The following is a 20,913-nucleotide window of genomic DNA, read 5'->3' as shown; positions in this document are numbered from 1 at the left end:
TTAAAGTATGAAGGGTTCAACACTTTGCATATTTTAGACTAAATACTGACATATTTTAATATGTCCACCCTCTGACTCATAAACATTTACTAAGAGACAACGAGAAATGCATTATATCTATTTGCATTAGCTATATTAGATATAAGAACTAAGTCAGGGAAGTTAGATTTCCTCTTTGGATTTAGAGGGATCTCGTTAATTCAGGAAAACAAGCAGATACAATACTATGTAAACTTTTAACTGAGATATGAAAAAAGTAATCTTATCAAAAACAATTAAAGTAACAGGCCAAACTATTTTTGGCGAAAGCGAATGCATTAAGCAGCATGTCTGCTTCACGGCAACATGAGACCACTTCCCGGACCTGAACCGGTTCCCAGGCGCCCCCTGGTGGATCAGCCTTGCACGACGCACATAAAACACTAACATCATGGCGGCCACAACAAGACTCATTTCAAGGTTGGCGCTGGTCACAGGTCAGTCCCACAGTCCTAACCTCTGCTTCTTACCGTGCTGAACTCAGCTCTTAGTTGTGTTAATTGGTCGAACTGTAGTGGTTGGTTGCCAACTGAACCGGCTCCGGTTCTCAAAAACCACCCCGGATTAGGTTAACAGAGTTGGACCCCGTTTTGAGGAAGACCGAGCTCTCTGAGTGGCCAACGACGTGCGTCGCGTCGTAGGTCGCATTGGTCGCGACGTAGGTCGCTCGTCGGGCTGCTTTCAGACGCTGTAGTCGCTGGCTGGCTTGGTCGCTCGCTCAAAATCTATGGGTGGTCGTTTATCAGTTAATTTGCATGTTAAGGTAACTTAACGGGTTTTTTGCGACAGTTGAAGTACCAGAAAGCCCTGCTCTCTGGCGAAAGCTTCCTACAGCTCTTTATTGCAAATATTATTTTTATATTTTTATATTGAAGTAGGCCTACAGTTTAAAATGATGACATCGTTGGTCTATCAGTGTCAATAAAATGTATTAGTTGTAATTTGGGGCGGATTCAAATAATGTATTTTATATATTACGTATAGCCTTTTTGTTTTGTTAAATGTCATTAAGCCTAATAAGGTATGTTATGCACAAAGTTCTTCGTTATAGAGTGATATAGGTTAATATAAGCGCATATTGTAGAACAATTTGTCACAGTGGTTCAAGAAGTAGTGACGCCTGGTTAATCAAGAAGGCGGTTGTTCGATTCTCTCCGGGGTCAGATAAATTTCTGCTCTTTTAGTCAAACTTACTGACGCAATCGGCCTCTTTCATTTGAATTTTTTTGTAAGTTTTAGTACGATGGTATGATAATTATACGACGTAATGACGGGCTGCGATGCCTGGCTGGTATCGGCTGGCTGGCTGCGACGACAGGCCAGCCACTGCTGGCCGCTGTCTGCCGCTGGCCACTGGCCGCTGGCTGCGGCTGGCAGCTGGCTCTGGCAGGCTGACCGACTAGGTCACGACCATAAAAGGGTTGCGACCCTTTTGGCGGCAAATAGGTCGCAACCAACCAGAGGTATGGCTGAATGAGCGACCTGTGGCAGCCAGCCATTGTCACCATGGCTGCTACCATAACAAAAAGCCTATATGTTATCAGTTAACATCTCATTGAACAGAATAAATACACGTGCATCAGTATAAGAAAAACGTACATACAATAATATATAGGCCTATTGGTCTATCCATCTATATTTAATTAATTTTAAATTAACTTTGTAATACAGTGATGTGTACAAATTTATATTGATTATATTGTATAGCCTATTGATTTGTTAAATGTCAAAGACTAATAAAATATCCTATGAAGAAAGTTATAGTGTAATATACAACACTGTCGAAATGTATCGAATAAAATATAGAGGGTAACACCAGGGACACGGAAAGTCAGTCCCAGGGGGGGGTGCTGAGAGAGAGTCTATGTAATGACGTCATAATAAATGCTGCGCAACATCCATTGTTTACAGAGACGAGATGACGGGTGACGTCACATTCAGGGCTCCGCTCTGATAAACACTCTACTGGTGTGTAAAAAGAGTTCTGCCAACTAGCCACTGTTATTCACAAACGTTAGCAAGTAAACAATGTGGAAATTATGCCTAACCCACTGGAGACCGCGGCTCAATTTCTGTGGAAAACACAATATCTTTAATTTTAAACGTAACGCTATCATGTCATATATGACCACAGACATATGTAAATTACAAATCTCAGTGGGAAGTGGAGAGAGCTGTGAGCTTGCGACCGGGGTTCAAGTCCGGTTGATGTCTTCTGTTGGAAGACTCTTATCTCTATTTCATGTGAATTATAAAGTCAAGTATAACCTTTGTGCTGTCTATATCCGGTGTCTTGATGGTGCATTAATAAGTTCGGAGGGCAACACTCTAAACAGCTCAGGTTCGGATCCCCGCAAAAACGTCGACAGGGGTACCACTGTCGTTATTTATTGGTCAACATGGAAAAAACATGAGGGGTAACACTGTTGTTTTTTATTGGTCGTCATGAAAAAAACCACAAGGGATAACACTGTCGTATTTTATTGGTCGTAATGAAAAAAAACACATCAAAAAAAAAAAATTGTCCTTCTCAAATAAAATATAAGGGGTATCACTGTTGTTTTTCATTAGTCATCATGGGAAAAAAACATAAGGGGTAACACTGTCGATAATTATTAAATAAAACATAGGGGGTAACACTGTTGTTTATCTTTGGTCGTCATGAAAAAAAACATAAGGGGTAACACTGTTGTTTTTTATTGGTCGTCATGAAAAAAAACATAAAGGGTAACACTGTTGTTTTTTATTGGTCGTCATGAAAAAAAACATAAGGGGTAACACTGTCGTTTTTTATTGGTCGCCATGAAAAAAAACATAAGGGGTAACACTGTTTTTTTTATTGGTCGTCATGAAAAAAAACATAACGGGTATCACTGTCTTTTTTATTGGTCGTCATGAAAAAAAACAAAAGGGGTAACACTGTTGTTTTTTATTGGTCGTCATGAAAAAAAACATAAGGGGTAACACTGTCATTTTTTATTGGTCTTCATGAAAAAAACATAATGGGTAACACTGTCTATATTTATCAATTAAAACATAGGGGGTAAGACTGTCGTTTTTATCAAATGAAACATGAGGGGTGACACTGTCGTTTTTCTTTGGTCGTCATGAAAAAAAACATAAGGGGTAACACTGTACTTTTTATCAAAAAAATCATAAGGGGTAACACTGTACTTTTTATCAAAAAAAACCTGAGGGGTAACACTTGTTTTTTATTGGTCGTCATGAAAAAAAACATTAGGGGTAACACTGTCGATATTTATCAAATAAAACATAGGGGGTAACACTGTTGTTTTTCTTTGGTCGTCATGAAAAAAAACATAAGGGGTAACACTGTTGTTTTTTATTGGTCGTCATGAAAAAAAACATATGAGGTAACACTGTTGTTTTTTATTTGTCGTCAGGAAAAAAACATAAGGGGTAACACTGTTGTTTTTCATTGGTCGCCATGAAAAAAAACATAGGGGTTAACACTGTTGTTTTTTATTGGTCGTAATGAAAAAAAACATATTAAAAAAAAAAAACTGTCCTTCTCAAATAAAATATAATGGGTATCACTGTTGTTTTTCATCAGTCATCACTGGAAAAAAACATAAGGGGTAACACTGTCGATATTTATCAAATAAAACATAGGGGGTAACACTGTTGTTTTTCTTTGGTCGTCATGAAAAAAAACATAAGGGGTAACACTGTCGTTTTTTATTGGTCGTCATGAAAAAAAACATATGAGGTAACACTGTTGTTTTTTATTGGTCGTCAGGAAAAAAACCACAAGGGGTAACACTGTCGTTTTTTATTGGTCGTCATGAAAAAAAACATAAGGGGTAACACTGTTATGTTTTTTATTGGTCGTCATGAAAAAAAACATAATGGGTAACACTGTCGTTTTTTATTGGTCGTCATGAAAAAAAAACATAAGGGGTAACACTGTCGTTTTTTATTGGTCGTCATGAAAAAAAACATATGAGGTAACACTGTCGTTTTTTATTGGTCGTCATGAAAAAAAACATAATGGGTAACACTGTCGTATTTTATTGGTCGTAATGAAAAAAAACATATGAAAAAAAAAAAATTGTCCTTCTCAAATAAAATATAAGGGGTATCACTGTGGTTTTTCATTAGTCATCATGGGAAAAAAACATAAGGGGTAACACTGTCGATATTTATCAAATAAAACATAGGGGGTAACACTGTTGTTTTTCTTTGGTCGTCATGAAAAAAAACATAAGGGTTAACACTGTTGTTTTTTATTGGCCGTCATGAAAAAAAACATAAAGGGTAACACTGTTGTTTTTTATTGGTCATCATGAAAAAAAACATGACGACCACTGTCGTTTTTTATTGGTCGCCATGAAAAAAAACATAAGGGGTAACACTGTGGTTTTTTATTGGTCGTCATGAAAAAAAACACATGAGGTAACACTGTTGTTTTTTATTGGTCGTCATGAAAAAAACCACAAGGGGTAACACTGTCGTTTTTTATTGGTCGTCATGAAAAAAACCACAAGGGGTAACACTGTCGTTTTTTATTGGTCGTCATGAAAAAAAACATAAGGGGTAACACTGTTATGTTTTATTTGTCGTCATGAAAAAAACATAATGGGTAACACTGTCTATATTTATCAATTAAAACATAGGGGGTAAGACTGTCGTTTTTATCAAATGAAACACGAGGGGTGACACTGTCGTTTTTCTTTGGTCGTCATGAAAAAAAACATTAGGGGTAACACTGTCGATATTTATCAAATAAAACATAGGGGGTAACACTGTTGTTTTTCTTTGGTCGTCATGAAAAAAAACATATGAGGTAACACTGTTGTTTTTTATTTGTCGTCAGGAAAAAAACATAAGGGGTAACACTGTTGTTTTTTATTGGTCGCCATGAAAAAAAACATAAGGGGTAACACTGTGGTTTTTTATTGGTCGTCATGAAAAACAACGTAAGGGAAATAATAGAAATACACAGATACATTTTACGACATTTATATCCTCTTTATTGATGATTGATTATTGTGTATTGGCATCGCCTCAGTGGTGCAGTGGAGTGCACTCTGCCTAACCCACTGGAGACCGGGGTTCAATTCCTGTGGAAAACACAATATCTTTAATTTCAAACCTAATGCTATCATGTCTATTGTACTATCATATATAACCTCAGACAAAATTGAATCGCAAATCTCAGTGGGAAGTGGAGAGAGCAGTGAGCTTTCCCCCTGGAGACCGGGGTTCAAGTCTGGTTGATGTCTTCTGTTGGAAGACTCTTATCTCTATTTCATGCGAATTATAAAGTCAAGTATAACCTTTGTGCTGTCTATATCCGGTGTCTTGATGGTGCATTAATAAGTTTGGAGGGCAACACTCTACACAGCTCAGGTTCGAATCCCCGCAAAAACGTCGGCAGGGGTACCACTGTTGTTAATTATTGGTCAACATGGAAAAAACATGAGGGGTAACACTGTCGTATTTTATTGGTCGTAATGAAAAAAAACATATAAAAAAAAAAAAACTGTCCTTCTCAAATAAAATATAAGGGGTATCACTGTTGTTTTTCATCAGTCATCATGGGAAAAAAACATAAGGGGTAACACTGTTGTTTTTTATTGGTCGTCATGAAAAAAAACTTAAGGGGTAACACTGTTATGTTTTTTATTGGTCGTCATGAAAAAAAACATAATGGGTAACACTGTGGTTTTTTATTGGTCGTCATGAAAAAAAAACATAAGGGGTAACACTGTTGTTTTTTATTGGTCGTCATGAAAAAAAACATAAGGGGTAACACTGTTGTTTTTTATTGGTCGTCATGAAAAAAAACATAAGGGGTAACACTGTTGTTTTTTATTGGTCGTCATGAAAAAAAACATAAGGGGTATCACTGTCTTTTTTATTGGTCGTCATGAAAAAAAACATAATGGGTAACACTGTCTATCTTTATCAATTAAAACATAGGGGGTAAGACTGTCGTTTTTATCAAATGAAACATGAGGGGTGACACTGTCGTTTTTCTTTGGTCGTCATGAAAAAAACCATAAGGGGTAACACTGTATTTTTTATCAAAAAAAACATAAGGGGTAACACTGTACTTTTTATCAAAAAAAACCTGAGGGGTAACACTGTTGTTTTTAATTGGTCGTCATGAAAAAAAACATTAGGGGTAACACTGTTGTTTTTTATTGGTCGTCATGAAAAAAAACATAAGGGGTATCACTGTCTTTTTTATTGGTCGTCATGAAAAAAAACATAAGGGGTAACACTGTTGTTTTTTATTGGTCGTCATGAAAAAAACCACAAGGGGTAACACTGTCGTTTTTTATTGGTCGTCATGAAAAAAAACATAAGGGGTAACACTGTTTTTTATTGGTCGTCATGAAAAAAACCACAAGGGGTAACACTGTCGTTTTTTATTGGTCGTCATGAAAAAAAACATAAGGGGTAACACTGTTGTGTTTTATTGGTCGTCATGAAAAAAACATAATGGGTAACACTGTCTATATTTATCAATTAAAACATAGGGGGTAAGACTGTCGTTTTTATCAAATGAAACATGAGGGGTGTCACAACGTCGTTTTTCTTTGGTCGTCATGAAAAAAAACATTAGGGGTAACACTGTCGATATTTATCAAATAAAACAAAGGGGGTAACACTGTTGTTTTTCTTTGGTCGTCATGAAAAAAAACATAAGGGGTAACACTGTTGTTTTTTATCGGTCGTCATGAAAAAAAACATATAAAAAAAAAAAACTGTCCTTCTCAAATAAAATATAAGGGGTTTCACTGTTGTTTTTCATCAGTCATCATGGGAAAAAAACATAAGGGGTAACACCGTCGTTTTTTATTGGTCGTCATGAAAAAAAACATAAGGGGTAACACTGTTATGTTTTTTATTGGTCGTCATGAAAAAAAACATAATGGGTAACACTGTCGTTTTTTATTGGTCGTCATGAAAAAAAAACATAAGGGGTAACACTGTTGTTTTTTATTGGTCGTCATGAAAAAAAACATAAGGGGTAACACTGTTGTTTTTTATTGGTCGTCATGAAAAAAAACATAATGGGTAACACTGTCTATATTTATCAATTAAAACATAGGGGGTAAGACTGTCGTTTTTATCAAATGAAACATGAGGGGTGACACTGTCGTTTTTCTTTGGTCGTCATGAAAAAAACCATAAGGGGTAACACTGTACTTTTTATCAAAAAAAACGTAAGGGGTAACACTGTACTTTTTATCAAAAAAAACCTGAGGGGTAACACTGTTGTTTTTAATTGGTCGTCATGAAAAAAAACATTAGGGGTAACACTGTTGTTTTTTATTGGTCGTCATGAAAAAAAACATAAGGGGTATCACTGTCTTTTTTATTGGTCGTCATGAAAAAAAACATAAGGGGTAACACTGTCATTTTTTATTGGTCGTCATGAAAAAAAACATAGGGGGTAACACTGTTGTTTTTTATTGGTCGTCATGAAAAAAAACATTAGGGGTAACACTGTTGTTTTTTATTGGTCGTCATGAAAAAAAACATTAGGGGTAACACTGTGGTTTTTTATTGGTCGTCATGAAAAAAAACATAATGGGTAACACTGTCGATATTTATCAATTAAAACATAGGGGGTGACACTGTCGTTTTTATCAAATGAAACATGAGGGGTGACACTGTCGTTTCTCTTTGGTCGTCATGAAAAAAAACATAAGGGGTAACACTGTTGTTTTTTATTGGTCGTCATGAAAAAAAACATTAGGGGTAACACTGTTGTTTTTTATTGGTCGTCATGAAAAAAAACATAAGGGGTAACACTGTCATTTTTTATTGGTCGTCATGAAAAAAACATAATGCGTAACACTGTCATTTTTTATTGGTCGTCATGAAAAAAACCATGGTCGTCAGCCATACCTCTGGTTGGTTGCGACCTATTTGCCGCCAAAAGGGTTGCGACGCTTTTATGGTCGTGACCTAGTCGGTCAGCCTGCCAGAGCCAGCTGCCAGCCGCAGCCAGCGGCCAGTGGCCAGCGGCTGGTCTGTCGTCGCAGCCAGCCAACCGACACCAGCCAGCGTCGCAGGCTCGCAGCCCGTCATTACGTTGTATAATACCATACCATCGTACTAAATACTACTAAAATTCAGGGCGCCCTGGCATGGAGGGGGTACTTGGAGGTACCTCCTCAGAGAGTCAGGGGTCATGTGAGGGTACCCCACTGGTTGAATGTAGGTTTTTCTGATTTTCTTGTGTTTTAGATTTTGTTTGTCTTCGCAGTAACACATGCAAACCGTGTGCGTGCCACAGCGCATATGTTCCAAATGTTTTTTTTTTGGTAACTATATTATAACTATATTAATATTCATAATTAACTATCTTCAACAGCAACCAACCAATGATTGTATTTATTTTGAATTAATAAGCATAAAAAAAACAGCTCTATTTGCGATTTTGTGCATTAAACCAAAAACCAACGGAGCACATAATTCAGTCTCTCATAACATAAGGGTTCTTGGGGTGGACGCCGCTGGCCCCTGCTGGTGGAGAGATGGTTTTGCAGGCTTCATCACAGATCATCGGTCAATGATGAAGCCTGTCATACCATCTGTCCGCCAGGAGGGGGCAGCGGGATCGGCCGCGCGGTGTGTCAGCGATTCGCCTCTGAGGGCGCGCTGGTGGTGGTGGCGGACCTGAACGAGGAGGCGGCCAATGAGACGCTGCGCAGCCTGTCACGTGACCACAAAGTACAAGAACACATGGCGGCGGCGGTGGACGTCTCGTCCAAGCAGAGCGTTGAGGACTTGGTGGAGAGCATACAGGTGAGACACAGACAGGTGAAACACAGACAGGTAGACACAGACAGGTAGAGCTGCATACAGGTGAGACACGGACAGGTAGACACTAGGGATGGGTCAGAATATTCAATTATTTGATTATTCCTTCCCGAGGGTCAAAGCCCATTTTTGACATTTGGACCATTAACATTTTTTCTCATTCAAATAAACAAGAATTAACGGACTGAACTAATGTTGGTTCTGTAGCACTATTAGTTTTTTTTTGTTATTATTAATCATGTATAGAAAAACAATAAACGCAATACACAAGCATTAGTAAGGGCTGATGCCCGATGAGGTGTCCAATATCAGGGATTAATGGACGACGGGTGCCTCCGCGAAGAACATTAATTCCTGACAATGGACACCTCGAAGGGCATTATCCCGCTTATACCACGGTCACTTGCCAAAGAAAATAAATTAAGACCATTAATTTATAATTTCTTGCGTTTTACAGTCCAAATATAATTTTTGTTCACAAGCCATAACTTTGTTTCCCTGGTAACGCCTGAGGGTTTGACTAATACCTGGAGCAACCTTTACCTTCCCGTAAGGTTCTTATGCAACGGGATGAAACTGAAACCAAAGATGAGCAAATCAGGAGAACAAGCTAATTATGAATTGAATATCACAAGAACCCGCCACCCTGCGTCCTCTCAGCCAGTTTCCTTTCTCCTGTCTCCTGACTCCTGTCTCCTGTCTCCTGTCCCCTGTCTCCTGACTCCTGTCTCCTGTCTCCTGTCTCCTCTCCAGCGCCGCTACTTCCAGCCGGCGTCGGTGTGCGTGAACGCGGCGGGAATCACGCAGGACGACTTCCTGTTGCGGCTGGAGGAGGCGGCCTTCGACCGCGTGGTCGGCGTGAACCTCAAGGTGAGGCTCGGAGCCGACGCCCACTCCAACGCCACCGGGGGGGAGGGGCCAGAGCCGGGGGGGGGGGGGGGTTGACCCTTCAACAGCTGATTGGCGTACCACCTTATCAATATTAAAGTATTGATTATAGTCATGGATGTACTATAGGTGATATGGACACTCGTGAGGAGTCTGTGTGTCCGTCTGACTTAAAGTCTTATTATGTCTGTCTCTCTTATAGTCAGTCGGTCTTATAGTCAGTCTGTCTTATAGTCCGTCTGTCTTAAATTCTGTTTGTCCGTCTGTCTCAAAGTCTGTCAGTCTTAAAGTCTGTCAGTCTTATAGTCAGTCTGTCTTCTAGTCTGTCTGTCTTATAGTCCGTCTGTCTCAGTCTGTCAGTCTTATAGTCTGTTTGTCTGTCTGTCTTAAAGTCTGTCCGTCTTATAGTCTGTCAGTCTTATAGTCTGTCTGTCTTATAGTCTGTCAGTCTTATAGTCTGTCTGTCTTATAGTCTGTCTGTCTTATAGTCTGTCAGTCTTATAGTCTGTCTGTCTTATAGTCTGTCAGTCTTATAGTCTGTCAGTCTTATAGTCTGTCAGTCTTATAGTCTGTCTGTCTTAAAGTCTGTCTGAACTTCAGAGGCTGCAGCACTTTGCTAGTCAGAAGAAATAAGTTGGCGAGGCATTGAGTCCTCCAAGTGACGTTTGAGTAGCAGAAAAGAACCAATGTACTGTGGAACCTCTCACCCGTCTCCCTCCAGGGGACCTTCCTGGTCGTTCAGGCCGTTGCCGCGGCGATGGTGGCCAGCGGAGTATCCAAAGGTTCCATCGTTACCGTGGGCAGCATCGTGGGCAAGGTGTGTGCGTGTCCCAGACCCACAGCGACCAATCATATTGAAGGAGACCAAAACATGAAAGGACGGTGTGTGTGTGTGTGTGTGTGTGTGTGTGTGTGTGTGTGTGTGTGTGTGTGTGTGTGTGTGTGTGTGTGTGTGTGTGTGTGTGTGTGTAGGTGGGCAACATTGGGCAGGTTAACTACTCGGCGTCCAAGGCAGGTGTGGAGGGAATAACCAGAACGGCCGCCAAAGAACTCAGCAGGTCGGTAGAGACCCTACCGTTCAGTGTGTACTAGTGAACATGCAGTGTGTAGTAGAGAAAATACAGTGTGTAGTAGTATTATCCTGGGTTTAGTACTGAACATGCAGTGTGTGTGTGTGTGTGTGTGTTGTAGTGAACATGCAGTGTGTCATAGTGAAAATCCTGTGTCTAATAGTGAACATCCTGTGTATGTTAGTGAACATGTAGTAGTGAACACCCTGTGTGTAATAGTGAACACCCTGTGTGTAATAGTGAACACCCTGTGTGTAATAGTGAACACCCTGTGTGTAATAGTGAACACCCCGTGTGAAATAGTGAACACCCCGTGTGTAATAGTGAACACCCCGTGTGTAATAGTGAACACCCCGTGTGTAATAGTGAACACCCTGTGTGTAATAGTGAACACCCTGTGTGTAATAGTGAACACCCTGTGTGTAATAGTGAACACCCTGTGTGTAATAGTGAACCTGCTCCGTCCCTTCAGGTACAGGATCCGATGTAACTGCGTCCTGCCGGGGTTCATCTCCACCCCCATGACTGACAAGGTCCCGGAGCGAGTGATTCACAAGGTGAGGGGAGAGGGATCCACACGGTGAGGGGAGAGTGATCCACAAGGTGAGGGGAGAGGGATCCACACGGTGAGGGGAGAGGGATCCACAAGGTGAGGGGAGAGGGATCCACAAGGTGAGGGGAGAGGGATCCACATGGTGAGGGGAGAGGGATCCACAAGGTGAGGGGAGAGGGATCCACAAGGTGAGGGGAGAGGGATCCACAAGGTGAGGGGAGAGGGATCCACAAGGTGAGGAGAGAGGGATCCACACGGTGAGGAGAGAGGGATCCACAAGGTGAGGGGAGAGGGATCCACAAGGTGAGGAGAGAGGGATCCACAAGGTGAGGGGAGAGGGATCCACAAGGTGAGGGGAGAGGGATCCACAAGGTGAGGGGAGAGGGATCCACACGGTGAGGGGAGAGGGATCCACACTCTCCCCTCACCTTGTGAGTATGGTGGATCTACCAAAATAAAAGTACCTGCTGATTGAGGAGTGTGAGTATGGTGGATCTACCAAAATAAAAGTACCTGCTGATTGAAGAGTGTGAGTATGGTGGATCTACCAAAATAAAAGTACCTGCTGATTGAAGAGTGTGAGTATGGTGGATCTACCAAAATAAAAGTACCTGCTGATTGAGGAGTGTGAGTATGGTGGATCTACCAAAATAAAAGTACCTGCTGATTGAGGAGTGTGAGTATGGTGAATCTATCAAAATAAAAGTAGCGTTGACCCGTCTGGTTTCAGATGACGTCGCTGGTGCCTCTGGGGAGGATGGGCGAGCCGGCTGGTGAGCCCCCCACAGACACACACCCCCCCCCCCACACACCCCTTACCGTTACATTAACCAACACAGAGTCTCTGTAACGCAGCTAATGTAACGTTAACCAACACAAAGCCATTAACACATCTAATGTAATGTTAACTAACATCTAATGTAATGTTAACTAACGTAACATTACACTAACCGACATGAAGAACTTTAACCTATCTAGCATGACGTTATAACGTTAACTAAGAGAAAGTATCTGTAGCGTAGCTAACGCACCATTATGTTAACTTAACAAACATTAACTTTAACTCTGGACGAGCCACAAATACAACAGAAGGTCCTTGGTCTCTCCGTCATCTGACGTCCCTCCGTCTGCATCCTGTCCGTCTGTCCAGAGGTTGCAGATGTTTGTTCCTTCCTCGCGTCGGACGACTCTCGCTACATCACGGGCACCAGCATCGAGGTCACCGGTACGTCTCTGAGCACCCGCCGGGTGTCACCGGCCCCTTCACGCGGTCCACTGGTCCGAGCTGACCGACGACCTGTCTCACCTCGGCGAGGTGAGACAGGTCGTGGCGGTCCAGCGCCGCGCTGTCTCGCTAACCGCTGCGTCGTGTGTCTCACCCCTCAGGAGGGCTTTTCATGGGATAGAGACGGCGTCGCCATGGATACACAGAACCTCTCATTGGTCGAGCCAGCTGTCAATCACGACGGCAGCGGGTGCCTTTTGGACTGTGGACGGCGGACATCTTTAATTAATTATTAATTCTGAAGAAATCAACTTGATTGCCTATTTTCTTTGTAATTATTACATTTGTAAATGCTGTATATTTGTGAACGATCCTGTAATAAATTACAATTTGTATAAAAACATCCAGCAACGTTGTTTTGTAAACCTCTTCTGCTTTTTATTGGTTTATTTGGGCGACCTTTTTAAAAGAGAAACAGGCGACACAACAGCGACTCTTTTTAAAAAGGTTATATATTACAGAAACAAGAATTTAAAAAAATTACTTACACACATTATAAAATAATACTTTTTCTTTTTTCCAGCACCATGATTGTTGTCAAAACATTGTTTCTCCAACAAAAATAATAAACATAATGGATCCGGTTCTGGGCGGTTCTCCGGACTCTTGGGGAAGGGTACCACCCACTCCTCCCTGCCATACGGACCCCTATACCTCCCCCCTCTACCTCCCCCCTCCTCCCCCCTGATGGAACCCCGAGGTCATGGGACCAGGTGGGACCTAAGCAGCCCCAGCTGACAGAACCTTCAGACCAGTGAATACGATATGGGGCGGGGGACTAGGGTCATGACCCCAAGCAGCCCCTGATGTTCTGGTTCAGTTGGATCCCAAAGCACCCTGCTGGGCTTATTTAAATAAATACAATAGAATACTATCTCTGTACAACTGGACTGGACTGCCTTCGTCTCCCTGGGGGGGGGGTCTACAGCTGGTCTGGGGTCTGCTGGTCCTGTTCTTAACGCTGCTCTCTTGGGGGGGCGGGGGGCATTTGGATTCTCCTAAAGGTCACCTTCCTGTTGCCTCCACTTGGACTACATTAACCACAATGCAACACACCGGCAAGATAGAAGGGGTATATTTGTTCTGGATTAAGCAGGCAGTGTATTTTTTTTAAATAGTAAATAAAATATCGAAAGCAATAGTAGAGCGAACAAGATGTTGTTAGCGTGGAGAAACGATCTTCTCTCACGGAGGAGTCCAGCGCGGAGGAGAGGAGTGACTGACAGCTTGGAGAGTGGGCGGAGAAGGGGGCGGGGCTAAACCGAGTCGCCTGCTCCTCCCACAAGGGGCAGGGGCTTATTCTGTGATGTCAGAAGAACACGTTTCATCCTGAAGTAACCGTCCTCTTCTGTCTTCCTATTGGCCGTTGGATGCGGTCCTCTTCGTGACACTTCCCGAGGTCCCCATGGGTTGGCGTCCATTTTGAAGTTGGGAGGGGTCTTTTTCCCCCAAGGCGAGTGATTGGTTGTCTCCCAAAAAGAGTGTGTGTTTATGAGCGTGTCTGAGTGTGTGTCTATAGAAGTGTGTTTAGGTGCTCTATGATGTGTGTGTGTGTGTGTGTGTGAGTGTGTGTGTGTGTGTTTCATATCATTTACAAGATAATTTACAAATTAGTAGGGCAGCTGTTACCATGTCGACATGTATCTCTAAGTGCATGCGTGTGTGTGTGGTTCTTGGTCATTGTGTGTGTGTGTGTGTGCTTGTGTGTGTGTGTGTTTAGCCCTGGAAGCAAACAGGTCCGACTTCCAGACCAAACTGCTGGTTGCTCTCCCCAAAGTCTGTCACCTTGACGTCCATCAGAGGAAGGTGCTCCACCTGTGGCGTGTTCACCTCCAGCACCGTCCGGTCCAGGCCCTTACGGTACTGCAACACAGGGTCACATGTTACCGTCATACACACTGCCACACAGGGTCACATGTTACCGTCATACACACTGCAACATGTTACCGTCATACACACTGCCACACAGGGTCACATGTTACCGTCATACACACTGCAACATGTTACCGTCATACACACTGCAACATGGTACCGTCATACACACTGCAACACAGGGTCACATGTTACCGTCATACACACTGCAACATGTTACTATCATACACGCTGCAATATGTTACTGTCATACACACTGCCACATGTTACCGTCATACACACAGCAACATGTTACTGTCATACACACTGCCACATGTTACCGTCATACACACTGCCACATGTTACTGTCATACACACTGCAACATGTTACCGTCATACACACTGCAACACAGGGTCACATGTTACCGTCATACACACTGCAACACGTTACCGTCATACACACTGCAACACAGGGTTACACGTTACCATCATATTGTTCAGTCAGATGACTCGCATTAAAACTGTGCGTGTGACTAAATGTAAAAATGTAAAACAGTGTGTGCGTTGTGCGTTGTGCGTTGTGCGTGTGTGTTGACTCACAGAGCAGCCGTCCACCAGGGCCTTGATGTAGGGGTAGGTCTGGTAGCTAAGCTCCTCGTCGTTGGCGGCCTGCAGCTGCAGCGCCCTCTGGTGGCCATCCTTGGCGCTGCGGTCGGCCCAGGCCACCGAGCGCTGGCAGTGGTAGGTGAGGTTCTGACGCGCCTGGACGCTCAGCAGCCTCAGGAAGCCCAGCTGGACCACGCCCACCGGCTCCCCGCTGGCGTCCACGTAGGAGAACTGGAGGGAAGGTCAAGGGTCAGGGGTCAGGGGTCGATCTGACAGGGTGTGGTTTCAGTATTGTTTTGCCAGATCTGGCCCAATCTGTCAACGCTGGGTGGAATTTGAGTGTGCAGGTTGGGGGCGTGGTCTTTGGATAGGGGGCGTGGTCTACTGACCTTGCTTCCTGCGGCGAAGCTGCTGTACCAGGACCCGGGGGTCTCCGTCTCCCAGGTGTCCATCTTCACCTGCGTACACGAGGGCCTCAGGTCAACCCCCAGCTCAGACCGGCCTAACACTGATCCCCACTCCTTCATCTGGAACCCCTCGCACCACCGAACCGACACCAACAGTAGTTCACTGTTCCATAGTTCATAGTCAACTGTTCTCTAGGTGCTATTGGAACACGTCTTGAGCCTGTTCTCCAGGTGTTATTGGTGCCGTGAGCCTGTTCCCTAGCCTGTTCCCTAGCCTGTTCTCCAGGTGTTATTGGTGCCCTGAGCCTGTTCTAAAGCTGTTATTGGAACACGTCCTGAGCCTGTTCTCTAGCCTGTTCTCCAGGTGTTTTTGGAACACGTCCTGAGCCTGTTCTCTGAGGGATATTGGTGTCCTGAGCCTGTTCTCTAAAGCTTTGAACACGTCCTGAGCCTGTTCTCTAGCGTGTTCTCTTAGTGTTCATGGTATCCTGAGCCTGTTCTCCAGGTGTTCCTGGTGTCCTGAGCCTGTTCCTAAGGGTAATGGTGTCCTGAGCCTGTTCTAAAGCTGTTTTTGGAACACGTCCTGAGCCTGTTCTCTAGCGTGTTCTCTTAGTGTTCATCGTGTCCTGAGCCTGTTCTCCAGGTGTTCCTGGTGTCCTGAGCCTGTTCTCCAGGTGTTCCTGGTGTCCTGAGGCTGTACCGGAGGTGTAACAGGCTGTAACTCACAGTGTTGCTGGCCCGGCTGGGGTACAGGCAGGTCTCGGCCGATCCGCTGGTGAAGTTACAGAACACCTTGAAGGAGTCCCGCGAGCAGCCCTGGTTGGGGTCGATCCAGTACTCTCCTGCAGGGGGAGACAGAGAGCTGAGGACCAGAGGACACCTCCGCTACACCGCCCAGTGACAAACCATCACAGAGGACCACACCCAGTGAGAGACATCACAGCTAGCTGAAGGTGTCCTGGAAGGAGGGCAGAGGGGGAGAGGTAGGGGGGAGGAGGAGAGGAAAGGATGGGAGGGAGGAGAGGGGAGAGGAAGGAAGGAGGGAGGAGAGTAAAGGAAGGAGGAGAGGTAGAAGCGAGGAGGAGGGAGAAAAAAAGTGTGAGCGAGGAGGAGGAGAGGGGAGATGACGAGGGAAGGCGGAGGGAGAGAGGAGGAAGGAGAGAGGAGGCGAGGAAAGGGAGGGAGGAGCGAGAGGAGGGTGGAGGAGCGAGGGGAGAGGGGGTGGAGCGGTAGCCCCCCTCCTGGCGGGGGAACCCCCCATCGTACCGTCGGGGAGCCCTGGCTGGCTGAGCAGCAGGTCCTGGCAGGTGCGGGCGGGGCTGTCCCGGGTTCCCAGCGGGAAGCGCATGGTCTCGATCTCCTGCCGCAGCGAGTTGAGCGAGCCGAAGATCTCCTCCAGGCCCTCGCCGCCCGCCGCCGCCGCCGCCCCGGGGGCGTCCGCCTGCTCCGCCTCCGACTCCCACATCATCTTGCTGGCGTCGATGGAGCGCTTGGACTTGGGGCTGCGCTGGATGGGCAGTGGCTGGATGACGTCGCCGGGGGGGCCCTGGGGTTTAGGGAGGGGGGGTTAGTGTTGTCATCGTCGTCACGGCGATCGGACACGGGAAGGACCGCCCGAACGCGTTGCGGTGGGTCACCCTTGCTGTGTCCGTCCTCGATGTGTTTGTTGTTCGTCTACGCGATTGTTTCGGTGCGTGGACGTGAAGTGGGCTTTCAGCTCGTCTACACACCAACACATCGTGTTTATGAAGGACAAACGCACCAAACGCACACTATTACAACACACACAAACGTGTGCGTTGTAATAGTGTGTGTCTGTCACCCACACTCTACACTCAAGACAAACGACAAAGCAGCCTAAACCCAAACCGAAGCCCAAAACATTGTGGGCCGACGCACGAGCTGGTCACTCCCGCCCAGATGATACACCTCCTGGTTTGGTAAAGAGAGAGGGGGTACTCACAGGGGCTCCAGCAGCGCCAGGTATACCCTTCTCTCCCTTGGGTCCTGATCCACCCTAAACAAACACACACACACCAGAATTAATCAATTAGCTAATTAGCAATTAACAAGGCCCTAACGAGGTGATAAGTAAGGTCTACTCACACTAGATCCCTTCGCTCCCTTGATTCCTTGAGGACCCTGGAAAAAAAATTAGACCTCGTGAACACATGAACCATCATCACAGCTCTATGGGTAATCACTACTGACAGGTGATCACATGAATATCTGTAGGTAATTACTACAGAGTGGTGAACACATGAACATCTATAGGTAATCACTACAGAGTGGTGAACACATGAACATCTATATGTAATCACTACAGAACGGTGAACACATGAATATCTATAGGTAATCACTACAGAACGGTGAACACATGAATATCTATAGGTAATCACTACAGAGTGGTGAACACATGAATATCTATAGGTAATCACTACAGAGTGGTGAACACATGAATATCTATAGGTAATCACTACAGAGTGGTGAACACATGAACATCTTTAGGTAATCACTACAGAGTGGTGAACACATGAACATCTATAGGTAATCACTACAGAACGGTGAACCCATGAACCATCACCACAGCTCCACGGGGGACCACTACAGACAGGTGAGCACATGATCACCTCTACATGTAAACATTAAAGGTTAAAGGTCAAAGGGTCTTACAGGCAGACCGGGGGGTCCAGAGGGTCCTAGTGGTCCGGTGGCTCCAGACAGACCCTGGAACCCAGCAGAGAAACACAGGGAGGTCAGGGGTCAGACTGGGGGGGTCTATACACTGTGAGGTCAGGGGTCAGACTGGGGGGGTCTAGACACACTGTGAGGTCAGGGGTCAGACTGGGGGGGTCTAGAAACTGGGAGGTCAGGGGTCAGACTGGGGGGGTCTAGACACACGTGGAGGTCAGGGGTCAGACTAAGGGGGGTCTAGACTCAGGATTATAGGGTCAGGGGTCAGACTAAGGGGGGTCTAGACTCAGGATCATAGGGTCAGGGGTCAGACTAAGGGGGGTCTAGACTCAGGACCATAGGGTCAGGGGTCAGACTCAGGGGGTCTCAGGGTGGGGGTGACCTACGGTCTCTCCCTTGGGTCCCCCGGTGCCGTGGGAGCCGATCATGCCCCGGTCTCCCTTCTCGCCCTGCTCCCCGGGGGGTCCGATCAGACCGATCAGACCCGGGTGACCCTTCACTCCCTTGGAGCCTGGATCTCCTCTCAGCCCAGGCAGACCAGGAGGACCCTGCAGGAGGAGGAGGAGGAGGAGAGCAGGGAGAGGAGGAGAGGGTAGAGGAGAGACGTGGTTAACATGTGTTCTGTGCACCCTCGCCAATGTCCTGTTGTGCACCACCATGAAACATCTGCACACATCCAACGGGCCGGCTGGAGCTCTCACGTTGTGTTCAGCACTCTAGCAAAACTACAGGAAGTGCATTTAGAAACAGGAAGCGTTCTGAAGGACCGGTCGGTCCTCTGTTCTGCTGACGGGGGCGAGGACGAGGAGGTGGAGGACTTACCAGAGGTCCTGGAGGTCCCTTCTGTCCGGCCAGGCCAGGAGACCCCTGCTCCCCCTGCAACACATCAGCACGAGCACACGTCAACTCCCACAATGCAGCACTCTCGGCTCTCTCTCTATGCCCCCCTGTAGCTCGGCATCTACACTTTAAAGTTACAACCTTTTTTTTAACACTACTGAAAGCAACTAGACTCAAAACTCACTTGTCCAGAGTTCGCCCAGACTTTGAATAGCCTCCCCCCCTTATCCCCCTACCTCCCAAACCCTCTTACGCAACTATTGTACGTTGTTTGTGCTGGCACTTAAAAATAGTACCTATCATCGTGTAGAATCTCATCCTAGCTATCTCTGTTGTAGACAGGGAACGGGTTAACCTAGTGATTGTTAGTGATCGGCACTTGGTTCCAGGAGCATCCTCACTGTACCCACAGAGATATATGGTTGTTTCTCTTTCTTCTGACAAATGGACTTATTGTAATTCGCTTTGGATGAAAGCGTCTGCTAAACGCCCTGAATGTAAAATGAAACTAAGACACGTACAACCAAACGCAAAACAAGCGGGGAAGATGAAACAGACGACGGATCCCGACAAGGTACTGACCACGGATCCGGGCAGGCCTCTGAGACCCTCGGTTCCGGGCTTCCCTAGCTGTCCCTGGGGCCCCACGGGGCCCGTCTTTCCTGGGGCGCCGACAGCGCCGGAGTCTCCCTGCAGAGAGAGAGGAAACATCGCAGCGAAACGTTAACACCATAGGCCGCGAGGCCACATCGATGAATCCGTTCTGGATCCACACACACAACATGCAAAGCCCCCCCCCTGTCGGATAACACGCAGTCTTCCTCTGGTTCAATGTACGTAGAAACTGAGTCAAACTTCGGAAGTATTCCGAAGGAAGGAGGAGGGACTGAGGAGTTGTGATGTCACCAAAGGGTGTGGGTTGTTCCTGAAACTGTGGTAGCCCTAAAAGGCGTTGGTCTGGCCGCTGCCTGGCTCTTAGATCCAAAACGACCTCGCAGCAGAGCTCGACCTTTGAACCCTCACCTTGGTTCCCTTCTCCCCCTGTCTTCCTTCGGGTCCTTTGGTTCCGGCAGGGCCCTGGGAGATCAGACACAAGAACAGAGTGAGGCGGGAAAACGATCAAAGAATGTATCACGGTGAGACTTCTTGTTGTCTGAAAAGCGAGATGAAAGATAAAGTTTGATTGACCAAATTAAGGATTACGGTTGACAGTCTTGGCGTCGCTGCTCTAGAGCCTCTCTACTCCACGCAATAAACGTGGGGCTTCACCGATCGACTGTTCAAGAGCACAACGTTCTAGAGTCTTCAGGAAGGACTCCTGAACCTCACTGGTCGACCGTTCTAGAGCACAACGTTCTAGGGTCTTCAGGGAGGACTCTTGAACCTCACCGGTCGACCGTTCTAGAGCACAACGTTCTAGAGTCTTCAGGAAGGACTCCTGAACCTCACTGGTCGACCGTTCTAAAGCACAACGTTCAAGGGTCTTCAGGAAGGACTCTTGAACCTCACTGGTCGACCGTTCTAGAGCACAACGTTCTAGGGTCTTCAGGAAGGACTCTTGAACCTCACTGGTCGACCGTTCTAGAGCACAACGTTCTAGGGTCTTCAGGAAGGACTTTTGAACCTCACTGGTCGACCGTTCTAGAGCACAACGTTCTAGGGTCTTAAGGAAGGACTCCTGATCCTCACTGGTCGACCGTTCTAGAGCACAACGTTCTAGAGTCTTCAGGAAGGACTCTTGAACCTCACTGGTCTACCGTTCTAGAGCACGACGTTCAAGGGTCTTCAGGAAGGACTCCTGAACCTCACTGGTCGACCGTTCTAGAGCACAACGTTCTAGGGTCTTCATGGAGGACTCTTGAACCTCACCGGTCG

At 45.6% G+C, this 20,913-nt stretch overlaps 2 protein-coding genes across 8 annotated transcripts in view; one reads left to right on the top strand and one right to left on the bottom strand.

Moving 5' to 3' along the window:
- Positions 1-352: 352 nt before the first annotated feature.
- hsd17b8 (hydroxysteroid (17-beta) dehydrogenase 8) lies at positions 353-12,983 on the top strand. Of its 2 annotated transcripts, none has more exons than XR_003974493.1 (9): positions 353-476; positions 8,627-8,829; positions 9,598-9,714; positions 10,454-10,549; positions 10,705-10,790; positions 11,275-11,405; positions 12,086-12,128; positions 12,506-12,580; positions 12,742-12,983. XR_003974493.1 is itself a non-coding variant. In XM_030346738.1 (9 exons), exons 1-9 carry the CDS (start codon positions 431-433, stop codon positions 12,759-12,761), a joined length of 771 nt encoding a protein of 256 aa, XP_030202598.1. In that variant the 5' UTR covers positions 425-430; the 3' UTR covers positions 12,762-12,983. The 2 variants fall into 2 exon arrangements, 1 of the variants encoding a protein (XP_030202598.1); XM_030346738.1 differs by having other exon boundaries at positions 425-476; positions 11,275-11,359.
- A 91-nt stretch (positions 12,984-13,074) lies between these two features.
- The window catches only part of col11a2 (collagen, type XI, alpha 2), a 53,959-nt gene continuing 46,120 nt past the window's right edge, over positions 13,075-20,913 (bottom strand). For all 6 annotated transcript variants that reach the window (XM_030346556.1, XM_030346558.1, XM_030346559.1 and 3 more), the window contains 12 exons: positions 20,062-20,115; positions 19,621-19,728; positions 19,021-19,074; positions 18,585-18,746; positions 18,178-18,231; positions 17,611-17,646; positions 17,468-17,521; positions 16,771-17,050; positions 16,231-16,346; positions 15,487-15,555; positions 15,092-15,328; positions 13,075-14,503 (listed from right to left, as the gene is read on the bottom strand). In XM_030346556.1, coding sequence (XP_030202416.1) covers positions 14,357-14,503; positions 15,092-15,328; positions 15,487-15,555; positions 16,231-16,346; positions 16,771-17,050; positions 17,468-17,521; positions 17,611-17,646; positions 18,178-18,231; positions 18,585-18,746; positions 19,021-19,074; positions 19,621-19,728; positions 20,062-20,115 — 1,371 coding nt within the window. In that variant the 3' untranslated portion in view covers positions 13,075-14,356. The remainder of the gene's footprint in view (positions 14,504-15,091; positions 15,329-15,486; positions 15,556-16,230; positions 16,347-16,770; positions 17,051-17,467; positions 17,522-17,610; positions 17,647-18,177; positions 18,232-18,584; positions 18,747-19,020; positions 19,075-19,620; positions 19,729-20,061; positions 20,116-20,913) is intronic.

Source organism: Gadus morhua, chromosome 22 (genome assembly GCF_902167405.1).
Source record: "Gadus morhua chromosome 22, gadMor3.0, whole genome shotgun sequence".
Lineage (NCBI taxonomy): Eukaryota > Metazoa > Chordata > Actinopteri > Gadiformes > Gadidae > Gadus > Gadus morhua.
The sequence above is the reverse complement of the archived record's forward strand: the minus strand, read 5'-3'. Positions and strand labels throughout refer to the sequence as shown.